Source organism: Cetorhinus maximus, chromosome 19, assembly GCF_964194155.1.
Source record: "Cetorhinus maximus chromosome 19, sCetMax3.hap1.1, whole genome shotgun sequence".
Taxonomy (NCBI): Eukaryota; Metazoa; Chordata; class Chondrichthyes; order Lamniformes; family Cetorhinidae; genus Cetorhinus; species Cetorhinus maximus.
The window spans coordinates 91429194-91449078 of NC_135897.1; the positions used below are offsets into that span (position 1 = coordinate 91429194).

The 19885-nt window shown below is 45.6% G+C and overlaps 1 protein-coding gene across 1 annotated transcript in view; it reads right to left on the reverse strand.

Annotated features, from left to right (window-relative positions):
• LOC144694248 (nucleotidyltransferase MB21D2) overlaps positions 1-19311 on the reverse strand; it is an 83512-nt gene extending 64201 nt beyond the window's left edge. Inside the window, exon 1 of the mRNA XM_078564592.1 lies at positions 19116-19311. Within this exon, the coding sequence (XP_078420718.1) occupies positions 19116-19311 (196 nt within the window). The remainder of the gene's footprint in view (positions 1-19115) is intronic.
• Positions 19312-19885: the final 574 nt, after the last annotated feature.

The following is a 19885-nucleotide window of genomic DNA, read 5'->3' on the forward strand; positions in this document are numbered from 1 at the left end:
CCTACAACTGGTCTCAGAACTTCTCAGAGTACAGAATGGAGAAATCAGGTGGAGTTTGTGCTCCTGAGTCCCATCCAACCAAAGCTTGGTGGAAAGTGCATGTGAATGTCAGGGGACAAGACCTGGTTTGGCTGTGATGATGTCACAGTCGAATAGTCTATCAACGCTCAGTTTTTTAGCCTCAGGCCTGAAGAGTAGCCACAGGCGAGGTACCAGGGGGCTAACATACCCCAGCAAGTCAGTACCTAGAGAGCAAAAGAGGCAGCAAGGATATTGGGATGGGAAACTGAAGGGTTTAATTATCCATAATGTCAGGGGGCTAAGACCTCACATTCTAAATTTTTATAAAATATATATAGGGCTAATTTCTAAAATTTTAAAAATTGGACAAAGACCCTTTAAAATGGATGAAGCTATGTCTGCCTGTGACCCTCGGACAATGCGAACACATAAATTAGGAGCAGGAATAGGCCACTCGGCCCCTCGAGCCTACTCCGTCATTTAATGAGATCGTGGCTGATCCAATTGTAACCTCAACTCCACATTCCTGCCTACCCACGATAATCTTTCACTCCCTTGCTTATCAAGAATCTATCTACCTCTGCCTTAAAAATATTCAAAGGCTCCGCCTCCACTGCCTTTTGGAAGAGAGTTCCAAAGACTCACTACCCTCCAAGAAAACATTTCTCATCTCTGTCTTAAATGGGTGACCCCTTATTTTTAAACAGTGACCCCTAGTTCTAGATTCTCCCACAAGAGGAAACATCCTCTCCACATCCACCCTGTTAAGTCCCCTCAGGATCTTGTATGTTTCAATCAAGTCGCCTCTTACTCTTCTAAATTCCAGTGGATACAAGCCTAGCCTGTCCAACCTTTCCTCACAAGACAACCCACCCATTCCAGGTATTAGTCGAATAAACTTTCTCTGAACTGCTCCCAATGCATTTACATCCTTCCTTAAATAAGGAGGCCAATACTGTACACAGTACTCCATATGCGGTCTCACTAGTGCCCTGTGTAACTGAAGCATCACCTCCCTCCTCTTGTATTCAATTCCCCTTGCAATAAAAAATAATATTCTATTAGCTTTGCTCCTTATTTTCTGTACCTGCATACTCACCTTTGCCAATTCATGCACTAGGACACCTAGGTCCCTCTGCATCCTCTCACTATTTAGATAATAAGCTTCTCTTTTATTCTTCCTGCCAAAATGGACAATTTCACATTTTCCCATGTTATGCTCCATTTGCCAGATCTTTGCCCACTCACCTAACCTATCTATATTCTTTTGTTGCCTCCTTAGGTCCTCTTCACAACCTACTTTACTAGATGTCTTTAAGTCATCAGCAAATTTAACAACCATACCTTTGGTGCCTTCATCCAAATCCTTTATATGAATTGAAAACAATTGAGGCCCCAGCACTGATCCCTGTGGCACACAGCTCATTACATCTTGCCAACCAGATAATGATTCATTCATGTCTACTCCGTTTCCTGTTAGCTAGCCAATCTTCTATCCGTGCCAATACGTTACCCCCTACACCATGAGCTTTAATTTTCTGGAATAACCTTTGAAGCACCTTTTCTAAGTGCACCGCCATAATGTCTTTAATAATAGCTTCTGATGTTTTCCCTATGACAGATGTTAGGCTAATTGGCCTATAGTTTCCTGCTTTCTGTCTTCCTCCCTTTTTTAAAAAAAGGAGCTCCATTTGCTATTTTCCAAACTAATGGAACCTTCCCCAAACCTAGTGAAATTTTGGAAAATTAAAACCAATGCACTAATTATCTCACTAGCCATTTCTTTTAACACCTTAGGATGAAGTCCATCAGGACCCGGGGGGTTTGTCAGCCTGCAGCTCCGACAATTTGCTCAGAACCACTTTCCTGGTGATTGTAATTTTCTTGAGTTCCTCCCTCCCTTCCAATTCCTGATTTACAGCTATTTCTGGAATGTTATTTGTATCTTCTATAATGAAGACCAATGCAAAATACCTGTTCAGTTCAGCCGCCATCTCCTTATTTTCCATTATCACTTTCTATAGGACTTCTACAGTTTGCTAGCTCTCTTCTTTTTTAAATATCTGTAGAAACTCTTACTCTCGGTCTTTAAATTTCTAGCTCGCTTTCTCTGGTACTCTAATTTTTCCCTCCTTAATAATCTTTTTGTCATTCTTTGCTTTATATCCTTTCCAACTTCTGACCTGCCACCCCCATCTTTGCGTAATTATATGCTTTTTCTTTAAGTTTGATACTGTCTTTTAACTTTTTTAGTTAACCACAGATGGTGGGCCTTCCCCTTGGGATTTTTCTTTCTCATTAGAATTTATATATCCTGTGTATTCTGAAATATCCCTTGAAATGTCTGCTGCTTACCCTCTATTGACATATCCCGTAGCCTACATTGCCAGTTCACTTTTGCTAGCTCTGCTTTCTTGCCCTCATTATTGTCCTTATTTAAGTTTAAAATATTAGTCTTAAACCCACTCTTTTCTCTCTAAGTGAATGTAAAATTCAATCATATTATGATCACTACTACCTAGGGGAGCCTTCTCTGAGAGATCATTAATTAATCCTATCTTGTTGCTCAATACCAGGTCTCGTACAGCCTGGTCCCTGGTTGGCTCCAGAACATGCTGTTCTAAGAAACTATCCCAAAACATTCTATGAGTTCCTCATCTACCTTTACCCATATGATTTTTCCAGTCTATATGGAGATTAAATCCCCCATGATAATCGCTATACCTTTCTGATAAGCTCCTATTATTTCTTCTTCGATACCCCATCCTACTGTGTGGTTACTGTTACTTCTTGTCTTTATCATTTCTCATCTACCCAAGCCGCTTCTATATCCTGGTTTCCTGAACACAGGTCATCCCTCCCTATTGTGCTAATATCATTTTTAATTAACAGAGTCACCCCTCCACATTTTCCTAACCTCCTGTCCTTCCTAAATGTCACATCGCCTTCAATAATCAGGTCCTAATCTATGCCATCCACAGCCATGTCTCTGTAATGGCTATTAGGTCATAATTATGCATTTCTATTTGCATTATCAGTTCATCTGTTTTGTTTTGAATGCTTCATGCATTCGGAATCAGAGCCTTAAATGTTGTCCTTTTATTATTTTTGTAACCTCTAATCTTACCTGCTGATTTACTCTTAGATTTGTACTTTCATGGTCTGTTTATCATTTCCCAGATTAATACCTTCCTCTCTTGTCTTGTCTGTACTCTTTAATATATCACATCTTCCCAAATTTGATCCCTTACCTCCACTATTTAGTTTAAAGCCTCTGTACTTCCCTAGTTACGTGACTCACAAGAACACTGGTCCCAGCACGGATCAGGTGTAGACCATCCCAACAGTACAGCCCCCACTTTCCCCAGTATTGGTGTTAGTGCCCCACAAACAGGAACCCTCTTCTCACACACCAGTCTTTGAACGATGCATTCATTTCTCTAATCTTATTTGCTCTATGTCAATTTGCATATGGCTCAGGTAATAATCCAGAGCTTGCCACCTTTGAGGTTCAGTTTCTTAATTTAGTGCCTAGCTCCTCAGACTGACTAAGCAGAACCTCTTTCTGCCTATGTTGTTGGTACCTACATGAACCACAGCTACTGGGTCTTCCCCCTCCCACTGCAGGTTCCTCTCTAGCCCTGAGCAGATGCCCTGAACCCAGACACTGGGCAGGCAACACATTCTTCTGGACTCTCGCTCTTTGCTGCAGAGAACTTTGTTCAATCCCTTTCAATATACTGTTGCCTACTCTCACTACATTCCTTTTTGCTCCTCCCACCTGAACGGCTTCCTGTACCATGGCGCCATGGCCAGTCTGCACATCCACCTAGCAGACCTCGTTTTCATCCACACAGGTTGCGAACGCCTCAAACTTGTTTGACAACTGCAAACTTTGAGGTTCCTGTACTATTGTCTGCTTGGTCCCTTTACCTGCCTCACTCACAGTCACATCCTCCTGTCATAAGGGTTAATATGGCAGCTTCGCAGAAACCAACACCTCATTATCTGTGAAGAGGCCTTAATGGCACCCTCACCCCCCTTATGGGCTGTAGAAACCAAATTCAAAGGGAACTATACAAAGGTCATCTACATTTCATAAGCCAGGCCTGGTCAACCAGAGTTGATTCATCTGCAAGGACAAAGGACCCCACAACCTCCCATTCAAGACTTAATGGTTGGAACATTAACAATCTCAGGAACACAGACAAAGGGATGCACATCCTTTGTCAAAACCAGAGTGAGAGGTGTGAGTCATGTGACATGAACCCCTAGCTGGTGCAACCAGTAATATTGCCTTGTGGTACTAAAAACCTCAGTCTGCTACTTTTCCATCTATATAGCAGCATCACAGAAAAGGGGCTCTGCCAGGCTGAATACCTGGATAAAAGCAAAATACTGCAGATGCTAGAAATCTGAAACAAAAGCAGAAAATGCTGGAAAACCTCAGCAAGTCTAGTAGCATCTGTGGAGTGTGAAACAGAGTTAATGTTTCAAGTCAGTATGACCCTTCTTTAGAATACTTGGCCCCATCTATATTGTTTCTATTAGATCTTTTGTACCATTGCTGAAAAGACTGATTCATCTCTGCATGCTTCTCTCATCCTGGAAGTCATCTCCACTGGAAAAGTGAAATATCCAGCATCAGTTTTCAACCTGCCGACCTCTGTGAAGGAATACACCATTAGGCTTTGATTCTGGACTCTGGATACACTTGAAACAATAATTCTTTTCTCTGTGGTCTTTGTCTTATAAATCTTTCTTTCTCTACCCCTCTTTTACTGTATGAGTGCACAGGGGGCTACGTGTACAAATAGACCAACCCTCTGAGTTCATCTTACCTTGAGTTTGCTGTGGGCTTACTGATAGAAAATTGGATAACACCAAAACTGAGGGGTTGGGAAATATGCCACCGCTTATAAAGGGGGAAGCAAATCAAAAAAATCTTTCTGTTTATGGATGGATGGTGAGGGGAGAAATCAGGGCTGTTTAAATTGACCCCCCTTCAGTCATTAACAACAAGAACTAGACAATGCATCGAATGTTTAAGAAAATGAGTGCAGTTCAGAAGGTTGAGAAGTGATCTAACTGAGCTGCTTAAAATGACAAAGTGATTTGGTAGCTATAGAGGCAGGGAGAGAGAGCAACTATTTCTTCAGGAGCGGGAGGTCCAGAACAAGAGGGCACAATCATAAATTAAGAGCTAAGCGGCTCAGGGGTGATGCCAGGAAGCACTTTGACAGGTCATGAAATAAAACTGGACATTGGGATCAATGATGCCACATAGGAATACAGGAGAAGACAATTCTGTCCCTTCAAGCTGCCCTGCCATGCAAATAGATAATAGCTGATTGTGCAAGGACTAGGGGACACAGATTTAAGCTTCTGGGCAAAAGATGTAGGGGGAAGGTGAGGAAGAACTTCTTTTATGAAGTGAATGGCAATGACCTAACAAGCGGCAATATCCCGCTCACTGATGCCCAGTTTGGGTTCCACCAGGGGCACTCAGCTCCTGACCTCATTCCAGCCTTGGTTCAAACATGGACAAAAGAGCTGAACTCCTGAGGTGAGGTGAGAGTGACTGCCCTTGGCATCAAGGGAGCATTTGACAGAGTGTGGCATCAAGAAGCCCCAGTAAAACTAGAGTCAATGGGAATCGGTGGAATCATAGCTAGCACGAAGATGGTTGTGGCTGCTGGAGGTCAGTCATCTCAGTTCCAGGACATCACTGAAGGAGTTCCTCAAGGTAGTGTCCTTAACCCAACCACCTTCAGCTTCTTCATCAATGACCTTCCTTCCATCATAAGGAAGAGGTGGTGGTGGTGTAGTGGTAATGTCTCTAGACTAGTAATCCAGAGGCCCAGGCTAATGTTCCTGGGGAGAGTGTCCTGCAGTCAGCATCGCGGTGAAGCAGTCTGGGAAGAGTGTCCTGCAGTCAGCATCGCGGTGAAGCAGTCTGGGAAGAGTGTCCTGCAGTCAGCATCGCGGTGAAGCAGTCTGGGAAGAGGGTCCTGCAGTTAGCATCACGGTGAAGCAGTCTGGGAAGAGGGTCCTGCAGTCAGCATCGCGGTGAAGCAGTCTGGGAAGAGTGTCCTGCAGTCAGCATCATGGTGAAGCAGTCTGGGAAGAGCGTCCTGCAGTCAGTTCTTGTTGAAAATAACAAGAGTGGCATCACAAGACAGCATGAGAGAGCGGCGGAGAGGTCAGAACCAGTGAGAGTGCAGGGAAGCTTCAAAAAGTGACAGCAGCACAAAGGTGAGAGCTGATTGGTGAGTAGTAGGTCAATGTTTTTCTCCAGCTTAAAATAGATTAAGCTGAAGAAAGGTAAGAGTTTTAGTTTTTATTTAAAGTACATAAATAATTTAATTTTTTTTTTTACTGTATTTAACTTAAAGAAAAGGTATTTTTTTTCAACTAGAGGCATGGTAGGGCAGCTCAGTCCCATGTTATGTACCGCCTGCAACATGTGGAAAGTCCTAGACGCTCCTTGCGCTCTGACCGACCACGTGTACAGGAAGCGCCACCAGCTGCAGCTACTTGAGCCCCAGGTTTCGGAGCTTGAGCGGCAGCTGGAGGCATCCGCGAGTCTGAGAGTTTCATGGATAGCACGTTTTTAGACGTGGTCACCCCACAGCTTACGGAAGTGCAGACAGAGAGGGAATGGGTGACCATAAGTCAGAAGAAAGGTGTCAGGCAGGTAGTCAGGAAACCCCCGGGGTGCATCTCGCTTGAGAACCATTTTTCTGTGTTGGAAAATGGTGAGTGTGATGGTTCCTCTGGGGAGTGCAGCCATGCTCATGGCACTGTGAGTGGCTCAGCTGCACAGGAGGGCAGGAAAAAGAGGAGAAGAGCAATAGTGGTAGGAGACTCGATAGTAAGGGGAACAGGCAGGCGTTTCTGCGGCCGTAGACGTGACTCCAGGATGGTATGTTGCATCCCTGGTGCCAGGGTCAAGGATGTCACTGAACGGCTGCAGGGCATTCTAAAGGGGGAGGGCAAACAGACAAGAGATCGTGGTACATATTGGTACCAATGACATAGGTAGAAAGAGAGGAGGTCCTGCAATCAGAATTTAGGGAGCTAGGAAACAGATTAAAAAACAGTACCTCAAAAGGTAGTAATCTCTGGATTACTTCCAGAGCCACGCACTGGTGAGTATAGAAATAGGAGGTTAGTCCAGATGAATGTGTGGCTGGAGAGATGGTGCAGGAGAGAGGGCTTTAGATTTCTGGGACATTGGGACCATTTCTGGGGGCGATGGGACCTGTACAAGGCAGACGGGTTGCACCTGAACTGGAATGGGACCAACATCCTTGTGGGGAGGTTTGCTAATACTGTTGGGGAGGGTTTAAACTAACTTGGCAGGGGGATGAGATCCTGAGAGGAGGTTCAGCAGGCGGAGATGCACAGCCAAAATTAGAAGAGAGATCAAGTGAGTCTGGAAGGCATAGAAATTATAGGCCAGTTAAGGCACAAGGGAGTTTGGCAAAGTTGGATGGTATTTATTTTAATGTAAGGAGTCTGACGAATAAGGCAGATGAGTTGAGGACACAAATTAACACATGGGAGTATGATGTCATTGCTGTCACAGAGACATGGTTGAGAGAGGGGCAGGATTGGCAGCTCAATATTCCAGGATATAGGGTCTTCAGACGAGACAGGGAAGGAGGTAAAAGAGGAGGGGGTATCGCAATATTGATCCAGGAATCAATTACTGCAGTAAGGAGGGATGACATCTTAGAAGGCTCCTCAAATGAAGCCATATGGGTAGAACTGAAAAACAAAAAAGGAGCAATCACATTGCTGGGAGTGTGCTATAGGCCCCCAAATAGTCAGAGAGAAATAGAAGAGCAGATATGTATGCAAACTTCAGAGAAGTGTAAAAATAATAGGGTAGTAATAGTGGGGGTTTCAACTTCCACAACATTAACGGGGTTAGCCATAGTATGATAGGTTTAGAGGGAGCGGAATTCTTAAAATGCATCCAGGAGAGCTTTTTAAGCCAGTACGTAGAAGGTCCTACAAGAAAGGGGGCGGTCCTGGACTTAATTATAGGGAATGAAGCCGGGCAAGTGGTAGAGGTATCAGTGGGGGAGCATTTTGCAGATAGTGATCATAACTGCGTTAGATTCAAGGTTGTTATGGAAAGGGACAAGGCTGGGCCTGAAATCAGAGTTCTAAATTAGGGGGAATGCCAATCTTAATAAGATCAGATATGGCCAGAGTGGACTGAGAGCAGCTATTTTTAGGTAAATCTGCGTCAGAGCAGTGGGACTCATTCAAGAAGGAAATAGGGAGAGTGCAGGGCCAACATATTCCAGTAAAGACAAAGGGTGGGACCAATAAATCCAGGGAACCCTGGATGTCGAGGGATATACAGGATTGGATAAAGAGAAAAAGGGAGGCTTATGGCAGATACCGAGGGCTCAAAACAGCGGAAGCCCTAGAGGAGTATAGAATGTGTAGGGGGGAAACTTAAAAAGGAAATTGGGAAAGCAAAAGGGGGGCATGAAAATACATTAGATTTTCCTTTATTTTACCTGTCAAAGTTATTTTACAAGTACATTAAGAGTAAGAGGATAACTAGGGAAAGAGTTGGGTCCATTAAGGACCATAGTGGTAATTTGTGCGTGGAGCCGGAAGAGGCAGGTAGGGTTCTAAATGAATACTTTATGTCGGTGTTCACAAGTGAGAGGGACGACATGGGTATGGAAATCAGGCAGAAGGACTGTGATATAATTAAAGAAATTAGCATAGGAAGGGAGGAGATTCTAAGTGGTCTGGCAGGCTTGAAAGTAGATAAATCTCCAGGCCTGGATGAAATGTATCCCAGGCTGTTGAGTGAGGCAAGGGAGGAGATAGCAGGGGCACTGGCAATAATTTTCAATCCCTCTCTGGCCACAGGAGAGGTGTCAGAGGACTGGAGGGCAGCCAATGTGGTACCGTAATTCAAGAAGGGAGGAAGGGATAAACCAGGGAACGACAGGCCAGTCAGTCTAACCTCAGTGGTGGGGAAACTATTGGAAGCAATTCTGAGGGACAGAATTAATCTACACCTGGAGGGGCAGGGATTAATCAAGGACAGCCAGCATGGTTTTGTTAAGAGGAGGTCATGTCTGACCAATTTGATTGAATTTTTCAAAGAGGTGACCAGGTGTGTAGATGAGGGCAATGCATCTGATGTAGTCTACTTGGGCTTCAGCAAGGCTTTTGATAAGGTCCCGCATGGGTGACTGATTACAAAGGCAAGAGCCCATGAGATCCAAGGCAATTTGGCAAATTGGATCCAGAATTGGCTGAGTGGCAGGAAGCAGAGGGTGATGGTCGAGGGGTGTTTTTGTGACTGGATGCCTGTGACCAGTGGGGTTCCACAGGGATCGGTGTTGGGTCGTTTGCTGTTTGTGGTATATATAAATGATTTAGACTTGAACGTACGAGGGTCGATCAGTAAGTTCGCGGATGACACGAAAATTGGTGGGGTGGTAGTGAGGAGGATAGCTTTAGATTACAGGAGGATATAGATGGGCTGATCAGTGGCAAATGGAATTTAATCCAGATAAGTTTGAGGTGTTGCACTTGGGCAGGACAAACACGATGAATGGTAGGACCCTGGGAAGTACTGAGGAATCAGAGGGACCTTGGTGCGCATGTCCACCGGTCCCTTAAGATAGCGGGACAGGTCGATAAGGTAGTTAAGAAGGCATATGGGATACTTGCCTTTATTAGCCGAGACATAGAATATAAGAGCAGGGAGGTTATGCTGGAACTGTATAAAACGCTGGTTAGGCCACAGCTAGAGTATTGCGTGCAGTTCTGGAATCCGCATTATAGGAAGGATGTGATTGAACTCGAGAGAGTGCAGAGGAGATTTACCAGGATATTACTGGGCTGGAGATTTTTAGTTATGAGGAGAGATTGGATAGACTGGGGTTATTTTCCTTGGAGCAGAGGAGATTGAGGGGCGACATGATTGAGGTATATAAAATTATGAGGGGCATAGATAGGGTAGACAAGAAGGAACTTTTCTCCTTGGTGGAGGGATCAATAACCAGGAGACATAGATTTAAGGAAAGGGGCAGAAGGTTTAGAGGGGATGTGAGGAAGAATTTTTTCACCCAGAGGGTGGTGGGAATCTGGAACTCATTGCCTGAAAGGGCGGTAGAGGCAGAAACCCTCATAACATTTAAGAAGTATTTGGATGTGCACTTGCAATGCCATGGCATACAAGGCTATGGACCTAGTGCTGGAAAATGGGATTAGAATAGTTAGGTACTTGTTTTATTGGCACAGACTCAATGGGCCGAAGGGCCTTTTTCTGTGCTGTAGACCTCTATGACTCTATGACTCTTATAAGGTCAGAAGTGGGGCTGCTCGCTGATGATTGCACAATGTTCAGTACCATTTGTGACTCCTCAGATACTGAAGCAGTCCATGTCCAAATGCAGCAAGACCTGGACAATATCCAGGCTTGGGCTGACAAATGGCAAGTAACATTTGCGCCACACAAGTGCTGGTCAATAATTATCTCCAACAAGAGAGAATCTGACCATCACTCCTTAAAGATCAATGGCATTAGCTGGGGGGTTACCATTGACCAGGAACTGAACGGAACTGGACTAGCCATATAAATACTGTGGCCAGGGGCTAGGAATCATGTGACGAGTAACTCACCTCCTGACTCCCAAAGCCTATCCACCATCTACAAGGCACAACTCAGGAGTGTGATGGAATAATCCCCACTTGCCTGGATGAGTGCAGCTCCCAATACACTCAAGAAGCTTGACACTGTCCAGGACAAAGTAGCCCTTGATTGGCACCACATCCACAAACATTCAGTCCCTCTGCCACTGACGCACAGTAGCAGCAGTGTGTGCCATCCACAAGATGCACTGCAGGAATTCAGCAAGGCTCCTTAGACAGCACCTTCCAAACCCATGACCATCTAGAAGGACAAGGGCAGCAGATAGATGGGAACACCACCACCTGGAAGTTCCCTAAGTCACTCACCATCCTGACTTGGAAATATATCACTGTTCCTTCAGCGTCGCTGGGTCAAAATCCTGGAACTCCCTCCCTAACAGCACTGTGGGTGTACCTACACCACATGACTGCAACGGCTCAAGAAGGCAGCTCACCCACCACCTTCTCAAGGGCAACTAGGGATGGGCGATAAATACAGTTGACGTTTCGAGACCGTATGACTCTTCATCAGAACTAAGGAAATAGAGAAATGAGGTGAAATATAAGCTGGTAGAGGGGGGTGGGACAGGTAGAGCTGGATAGAGGGCCAGTGATAACTGGAGGCAAAGAAGAGATTGCCAAAGATGTCATAGCGGGGGTGGGGGAATAGGACTAACTGGATTGTGCTACAGAGAGCCGGCATGCACTTAATGGGTGAAATGGTCTCCTCCTGTGCTGTAATGGCTATGTCTGATCTCAACTCCATTCACCCAGCTTTGCTCCTCTAATTCTCTCATCCCCCACCCCCTCTCTACTCTGTAGTCCTGAAAGTTTATTTCCCTAAAATGCCAATCCAATTGCCTTTTCAAATCATTCATCACCTCTGCTTCCACCAGCCTCGTAGGCAGTGAGTTCCAGGTCTTTTTTTTTTATTCATTCACGGGATGTGGGCTTCGCTGGCTGGACCAGCATTTATTGCCCATCCTGAGTTGCTCTTGAGAAAGTGGTGGTGAGCTGCCTTCTTGAACCGCTGCAGTCCACGTGGTGTAGGTACACCCACAGTGCTGTTAGGAAGGGAGTTCCAAGATTTTGACCCAGCGATTCAGTAACTCAGAGTGGCAAATAACTGTACGGCTAAATGTAAATCAATTTGGCAGAAACCCAGAGTTTGCAAGCAGACATGTGATGCGAATTGAATCAAATCCTTTGAAGTAACAGTACAATTCTGAGGTTAAAGCAAAAAACTGCGGATGCTGGAAATCCTAAACAAAAACAAAAATACCTGGAAAAACTCAGCAGGTCTGGCAGCATCTGCGGAGAGGAACACAGTTAACGGTTCGAGTCCGTATGACCCTTCAACAGAACTAAGGAAAAATAGAAAAGGGGTGAAATATAAGCTGATATAAGGAGGGGGTTGGGACAAGAAGAGCTGGATAAAGGGCCATTGATAGGTGGAGATAACCAAAAGATGTCACAGACAAAAGGACAAAGAGGTGTTGAAGGTGGTGATATTATCTAAAGGAATGTGCTAATTAAGGGTAGAAAGCAGGACGAGCAAGGTACAGATAGCCCTAGTGGGGGTGGGGTGGGGTGAAGGAATCAAAATAGGCTAAAAGGTAGAGATAAAACAATGGATGGAAATACATTTAAAAATAATGGAAATAGGTGGGAAAAGAAAAATCTATATAAATTATTGGAAAAAACAAAAAGGAGGGGGAAAAATCAGAAAGGGGGTGGGGATGGAGGAGAGAGTTCATGATCTAAAATTGTTGAACTCAATATTCAGTTTGGAAGGCTGTAAAGTGCCTAGTCGGAAGATGAGGTGCTGTTCCTCCAGTTTGCGTTGAGCTTCACTGGAACAATGCAGCAAGCCAAGGACGGACATGTGGGCATGAGAGCAGGGTGGAGTGTTGAAATGGCAAGCGACGGGGAGGTCTGGGTAATGCTTGCGGACAGAACGAAGGTGTTCTGCAAAGCGGTCACCCAGTCTGTGTTTGGTCTCTCCAATGTAGAGGAAACCGCATTGGGAGCAGCGAATGCAGTAGACTAAATTGAGGGAAGTGCAAGTGAAATGCTGCTTCACTTGAAATGAGTGTTTGGGTCCTTGGACGGTGAGGAGAGAGGAAGTAAAGGGGCAGGTGTTGCATCTTCTGCGGTTGCATGGTAAGGTGCCGTGGGAGGGGGTTGAGGTATAGGGGGTGATGGAGGAGTGGACCAGGGTGTCCCGGAGGGAACGATCCCTGCGGAATGCCGCCGGGGGGGTGAAGGGAAGATGTGTTTGGTGGTGGCATCATGCTGGAGTTGGCGGAAATGGCGGAGGATGATCCTTTGAATGCGGAGGCTGGTGGGGTGATAAGTGAGGACAAGGGGGACCCTATCATGTTTCTGGGAGGAAGAGGAAGGTGTGAGGGCAGATGCGCGGGAGATGGGCCGGACACGGTTGAGGGCCCTGTCAACCACCGTGGGTGGAAAACCTCGGTTAAGGAAGAAGGAAGACATGTCAGAGGAACTGTTTTTGAAAGTGGCATCATCAGAACAGATGCGACGGAGGCGAAGGAACTGAGAGAATGGGATGGAGTCCTTACAGGAAGCGGGGTGTGAGGAGCTGTAGTCGAGGTAGCTGTGGGAGTCGGTAGGCTTGTAATGGATATTGGTGGACAGTCTATGACCAGAAATTGAGACAGAGAGGTCAAGGAAGGGAAGGGAAGTGTCAGAGATGGACCTTGTGAAAGTGATGGAGGGGTGGAAATTGGAAGCAAAATCAATAAATTTTTCCAGGTCCCGACGAGAGCATGAAGCAGCACCGAAGTAATCATCGATGTACCGGAGAAAGAGTTGTGGGAGGCGGCCGGAGTAGGACTGGAACAAGGAATGTTCCACATACCCCATAAAGAGACAGGCATAGCTGGGGCCCATGCGGGTACCCATAGCCACACCTTTTATTTGGAGGAAGTGAGAAGAGTTTAAGGAGAAATTGTTCAGTGTGAGAACAAGTTCAGCCAGACGGAGGAGAGTAGTGGTGGATGGGGATTGTTCGGGCCTCTGTTCGAGGAAGAAGCGGAGAGCCATCAGACCATCCGGTGTGGGATGGAGGTATAGAGGGATTGGATGTCCATGGTGAAGAGGAGGCGGTTGGGGCCAGGGAACTGGAAATTGTTGATATGATGTAGGGTGTCAGAGGAATCACGGATGTAGGTGGGAAGGGACTGGACAAGGGGAGAGAGAATGGAGTCAAGATAACGAGAAATGAGTTCCGTGGGGCAGGAACAGGCTGACACGATCGGTCTGCCGGGGCAGTCCTGTTTGTGGATTTTGGGTAGGAGTTAGAAGCGGGCCGTCCGAGGTTGGGAGACTATCAGGTTGGAAGCTGTGGAAGGAAGATCTCCAGAGGAGATGAGGTCAGTAACAGTCCTGGAAACAATGGCTTGATGTTCAGTTCTGAGATTGCTAACTTTAAGGGACTTTATTAAAAGGCTATACTAAAGAGCTTGTAGCCCTGGTCTATCATCGCCACGCTATATGGTCAAATGCTGCATGGCTTCCAACTCTGATCCACCCTGAACAACCCATTTCATCCCCAGCTCTCAACCTCCTTTGGCCAACATTGAAGAATGACAGGGACCCCGTGCCCATTCTGTAAACTCCCTCCATCAACCCCTATGTCTCTCATCCACCATATCTTTAAAGACCTCAACCTCAACATCAGTCCTCTTAAAAATCACTAGCCTATCATCCGTTCTTTTTAGCTATTTTCTCTCTCCCACCATCCCACCTCTATGCCACACGACCTTTTTTTAAACTTAAAAGGTGCTATATAAATGCAGGCTGCTAAAATCTTGAGGGCGATTGGACAATCCTCAGCCTCTCCCCGCAGGAGAGCAGCAGATGTGGAAAAGTGTTTTCGTCGGGGAATTTGGAGAAAGGGGGGATTAAAATAAAGCCCCTCACTGTGGCAATATCCAAGCTGCTGTTTCAGCTTGACAGGTCATTACAAACTGCTAATAAATGCAGAGGGTGCCAGCGCTGCACCTGATGGTAAAAGGCAGATAGCTTTCTGATGGAGCCTTCACTGGGTCTATTCCGAGGGAGGAACTCACGGCTGATTTGATGAACTCAAGAAATGTTTTTGTCATTTCTCTGTTTTTACTCCCCAGGTTTGAAACGTGCAGCCAGTCCTCCTCCCTTCATTATTAGGCCCCATGGAGCATACATACTGCACTGAACACCTCTCAGAGTTGTCGTCCGACTCCCCCCCACCTTCACCGAAATCAGTCACAAACCGCGTGCTTTGGGGTACACTTTGAGAATCCGTGCTCCCGAGATGATGAAAAGTCCTGCAAGACACCCGACGTCCTCACTTGCTGTGGCACATCCCATCTCTCCTGAAGGTGTTGACTCAAACTTTAGTATCTCTTCTCACTGTGGAAATCTGCACAGAAAATGTCAGCTGGCTACCTGATCATGAGTAGTGGGCATCATGCCTGTGTGTACCACTCCTGCCCCCCTCAGTATTGTACAGTGACAGACCTGTGCAATGGGAACAGAGGAACAGGATGAGGCCATTCAGCCCCTCGAGGCCTGCTCTAGCTATCAATGAGATCATGGCTGATCTGTGACCTAGCTCTGTATACCTGCCTTTGTCCATTATCCCCTAATACCTTTGGAAATCAAGACAAAGAGAAAAAATAGACTCAGATTTAAAATTTTCATCTGATCCAGCATCAGTTGTTCGTGGAAGAGTTCCAATGCCGGAGTCCAGGATACGAAATTGAGGTGCAGATCAACCATGATCTACCTCTACCTTTTGAAACTCTTCAGCCCTGTGAAGAACTCTAGTAGATCACCCCTTCAACCTTGTCCTGTCCAGAGCAAAGTCCCCCAGCACACTCCAGATCATAGGGGGGGCGCGAGGCCAACTCACAGGAGAGCCCAATGATGCTGAAACTGAGTTGCATCTCAAGGGTGTGACTTGATAATGTAACCAAGTGGAGACAACAGACTTTGAAGGGAGGGGGGCTTTGGGGAAAAAGATTCACCATTATTCACAAAAAACAGAATGATGATTAGGGTTCCTACTCCTTGGCTGTTCTCAGTTATTCTTTTGGCAGCAGCAAATCCAGCATTGGAGGAGTGATGAGCCCACACAGCATGACAGATTCTGATTGGATGCATTCCGTGTAGTCTCATCCAACGACCTGCCATCTCCAATCAATGTCTCTCTCCTCCCCCCACCAATCTTCGTATTTTCATAATTGATAAAAACGTGTCCAATGGAAATGAGGATGTAACTTATTGTTAATGCTCCCTTTGATTTTTCTCCCAGGGATTGTCTGAACAGTGTCCAGCGGGTTAATCTTTAGGTCAATGTAAAGGAGTTGACACCCGCAGCCAGAGCTGAATTAGCACCCAGGGCAGGAATGAGAGAGTTACTGCAGCACTCAGTTTACAGCTGGAACAGCTCAATAACATCTCCCACTCACTGACCCCACTGCTGCTGTGTGCAGTCCCCACCACATCCAAAAGGTGCCGGAATGATCATTCACGTGTGATATAAATTCACATTTACAATTCCTTTTCCAGCCTTTCCCTCTCTCAGGGGAGTCGAGTGATGCCCGGGGTCAGTTCCACCTGCACCGCCTCCTGTCCAATAATCACCTTGGGTGGTATTTAGGGGGAGGGAACGTCAAGACAATTTCTGGATATTTGGAGCAGGGGTCAAGGAAGACATTCCAGGAAAAGTGTGTGTGTGTGTGTAGGGGGAGGGGAAATAATGTACTCCCCTTTCTTAATGCTCAAGTCTACGGACTGCAATTTAGTAACAGTTCAACTGTGAGTGAGACTTTTGGTTCAACGTTTGGTGAGACTTTAAACTGAAGCCCCATCGGCCCTCAAATGGATGTGATAGATCCCACAGTCACTACTTTGCAGAAGAGCAGGGGAGTTCTCCCCATCATCCTGGGTCACTACCTATCTCTCATGCAACATCACTGAAACAGATTATCTGCTCATTATCACATTGCGGATTGTGGGAGCTTGCTGTGCGTAAATTGGCTGCCACATTTCCTACATTAGGACAGCAACTACATTTCAACAACAAGCACTTTGGTAAGCCCTTCATCTGCTCTTTCCTAGTGACAAGAGCCTTAGTCTGTTCAATTTTTCTTGACTTTACATTTAGACAGTGCTTTTCATAACCTAAGGACTTACCAAAGGGGTGATCTAATACACGTTTTTAAAATTAAGAAAGAGTTTGATCACATAAGGAGAGAGAAGGTGTTGCCTCCTGTGGGCAAAAGCAGAACTAGGGGGCCATAAATATGATGCAGTCACTAGTAAACCCAATAGGGAATTCACAATAAGCCTCTTTGCCCAGAGACTAGTCAGAATGCAGGACTCACTACCACAGCAAGTTGTTGAGGTGAATAGTAATGGTACATTTACAGCGTAACTCCGGACACCAAATGGGAACTCAGCACCTACTCCATTACCCAATAGGTGGATGTCCATTTGCTGAATCAGGCAGGAGAAGACATTCTGTGAATCACAGCTGTTTTATTGTCAAACTACAGTTCAGTACAAATACAATACAAATGACATCACTCTTCCCTTCTGGATCCTTTCCCTACCCAGAAGCAAACCCCCAAGCAAATTCCCCCCTCAATGGGGAAAAACCCAGCTCTTACATACAGGCTTCAACGAGCATCACCTGCTCTCGATTCACTCTGAAGCTTATGCTGGTTCACTCTTAAAGGGACCTGCATTTCTAACATTGTCACTGTCCACTGGTGCACGTACAGTTCTGCCCACTGCTGACATCACTGTTGCAATTTAAAGGGAAAGCTGGGTACACGTGAGGGTGAAAGGAATAGAAGGGTATGCTGATAGGGCCAGATGAAGAAGGGTAGGAGGAGGCTTGTGTGGAGCATAAACGCCAGCATGGACTGGGCTGAATGGCCTGTATCTGTGCAATTCTACGTAACTGTCCTTTTTTTAAAGCACCTTGGGGGGAGGGGGGGGGGTGGGTTTTGTTGTTCACTATATTAAAAGCACTATTTATAATCAAAGTTGTTGTTGGATCAGTTCAACTCATGGCAGGTTGTGGGGATGGGAGTTGAGATCTCCTGCCCTGCATGGCACAGTGTTATCTTGCCAGATGTGACCGTCACCCACTGAGCCATTAGCTCTGTGTTAATTCTGAAGGAAATTGTCAGGAAATACAGTGACAATTCTGAGTTAAATTCAGCTTTCAACATAGAAAAAGATGTTGAGCCACTTCAGGTGAATGGATTCAATGAAATGGATACCTGGCCAAAGGTGAGAAACTGTTAAGATTTTACACAGTTGAAATCAAATTTATGTCTCACGGTTTACAAACTGCAGCTAGCAGACTGACTGACTTCTCTAACTTGCCTAATTTTGCACTGATACCGGTGTCAAGGAAACAGCTCAAATTCTTATGCTTAAACTATATTCCGCATCAAAGGCAGCAGCTTGATTTACTGGTACAAGACCCTGCACAGAGCAGAGGAGATAGGGGATGTCAGAATCACTCAACTTATCAAATGCATTCTGCATCCCCAAGGCACTTTGCAGAGACTAAATTAGGAAGTTACAACCAACTGAGAGAAAGTTAAGTTTTTAAAAACCCAAAGATTGCAAGTGGAGTACAAGACAGGGATTTGGGGGATTCTGTGCAGTAATGTCAGGAAATTAGGGAGTTCCAAGGGTAGGAGATGAAGGAGTGGGATTTGAGGGAATGTCATTAGTTACACCCGTGCAGGGTGTAACAGGATCTGAAGAGGGATGAGGAATAGATACCCAACAGGATAATGCAATACAATCTTCCTTGGAGTGGGAATTTCTAAGTGGATGCATCAGTGAGACCCATCACTGATTTGTAAATCTAGATTATTGCCCTCCAGTCAATGTGGTGCCAGTGTGAACTGATTGGAAAGATAAATCCTAGACTTAAAAAAAAGGAACACTTGGGAGCACAGACCCCAATTTAAAATGTTAAGACGACAGCTTGGAGAGGAACAGGCACAATGAATTGAAAATTATTTTCCAGCACACTGCCCATTGCAATTTAACCGTACAGGTTGGAATGAAATTTTGCAAAGTCTACATTGCCATTTTAAATTAAATAAAAAACCGCTTCAGTTCTCAATCTCAATTGAGGTGGGTTTCTGAAGCTCCCGAGGAGAAAAAAAAGAGATGTTGGGAAAATTATCCCCCACCCCCCCCCCCCCCCCCCCCACACACACACACACACGCCAATATAAAAAATCGCAATTTGTCAAAAGAAAAAAAAAGTGACCTTTAAATATTACAGGCAGCGCTCTCTCGGCTCTGACCAGTTACAGTACCAGTCGGAGCTGTACTTTAGGCTAAAGCTCTGCTATAGAATTACTTACCCAGCATGGAGAAAATGAAATCCTTGGCGGTGTGGATTTCCAGGGCTCTGTGATCGTCGTATTCCCGCTGATCCTGCTTGCTAAATTCCTGGATCAGCTTATTCAAGTCCTCGATCCTAGCCCCAGACCTGAAGTCTAGTTCCACCAGTGTTTTAGCCACACAAGGCTTGGTGCCTGTTCCGTTCATAGCCGCCATCTTCCAGCAATTTTTTTTTTTATGAAAAGGGAGGGAGGAACAGAGGGAGGGAGGGAGAGAGATGGGGAGGGGGGGAAGGAGAGAGAGGGAGAGAGAATATATAAAAAAAAAAGCCAGGGGTGATTTCACTGACTGCCCTTTCTCTCTCTCTCTCTCTCTTTTTACCTCCTTCCTTCCTTCCTTTTTGATGTTGAGCTATTTCAGGTAGCCCTCAACCAACCCGAGAGTGTGAAAAGCCTCCAAGCCTGCGGGTCCTGTCCTGAACATGGTCTCTCCTGATGAATGAAATCGACCTGGGTATTGACAATTGAAACTGACCTCGAATCAACAAGCGTGTTACATTGTTGCGCCCGCTACTCTTAAAGCGACCACCACCCACCACCACCTACCCTCCCTGAAATTCAAGGCATCCATTCGGTCTCACGTCTCGCTGTTCAGTTTGAGAAAGAAAAGGAGAAATCCCTTGGTTATGGAAGTTGTGTCTTTTTTTTGTTTAAATGTCTGGCGGGCGGACATTGCAACAAGTGCTTCTCAATTCACTGCAACCCCATTTCTCTGGCAACATTGCAGCTTT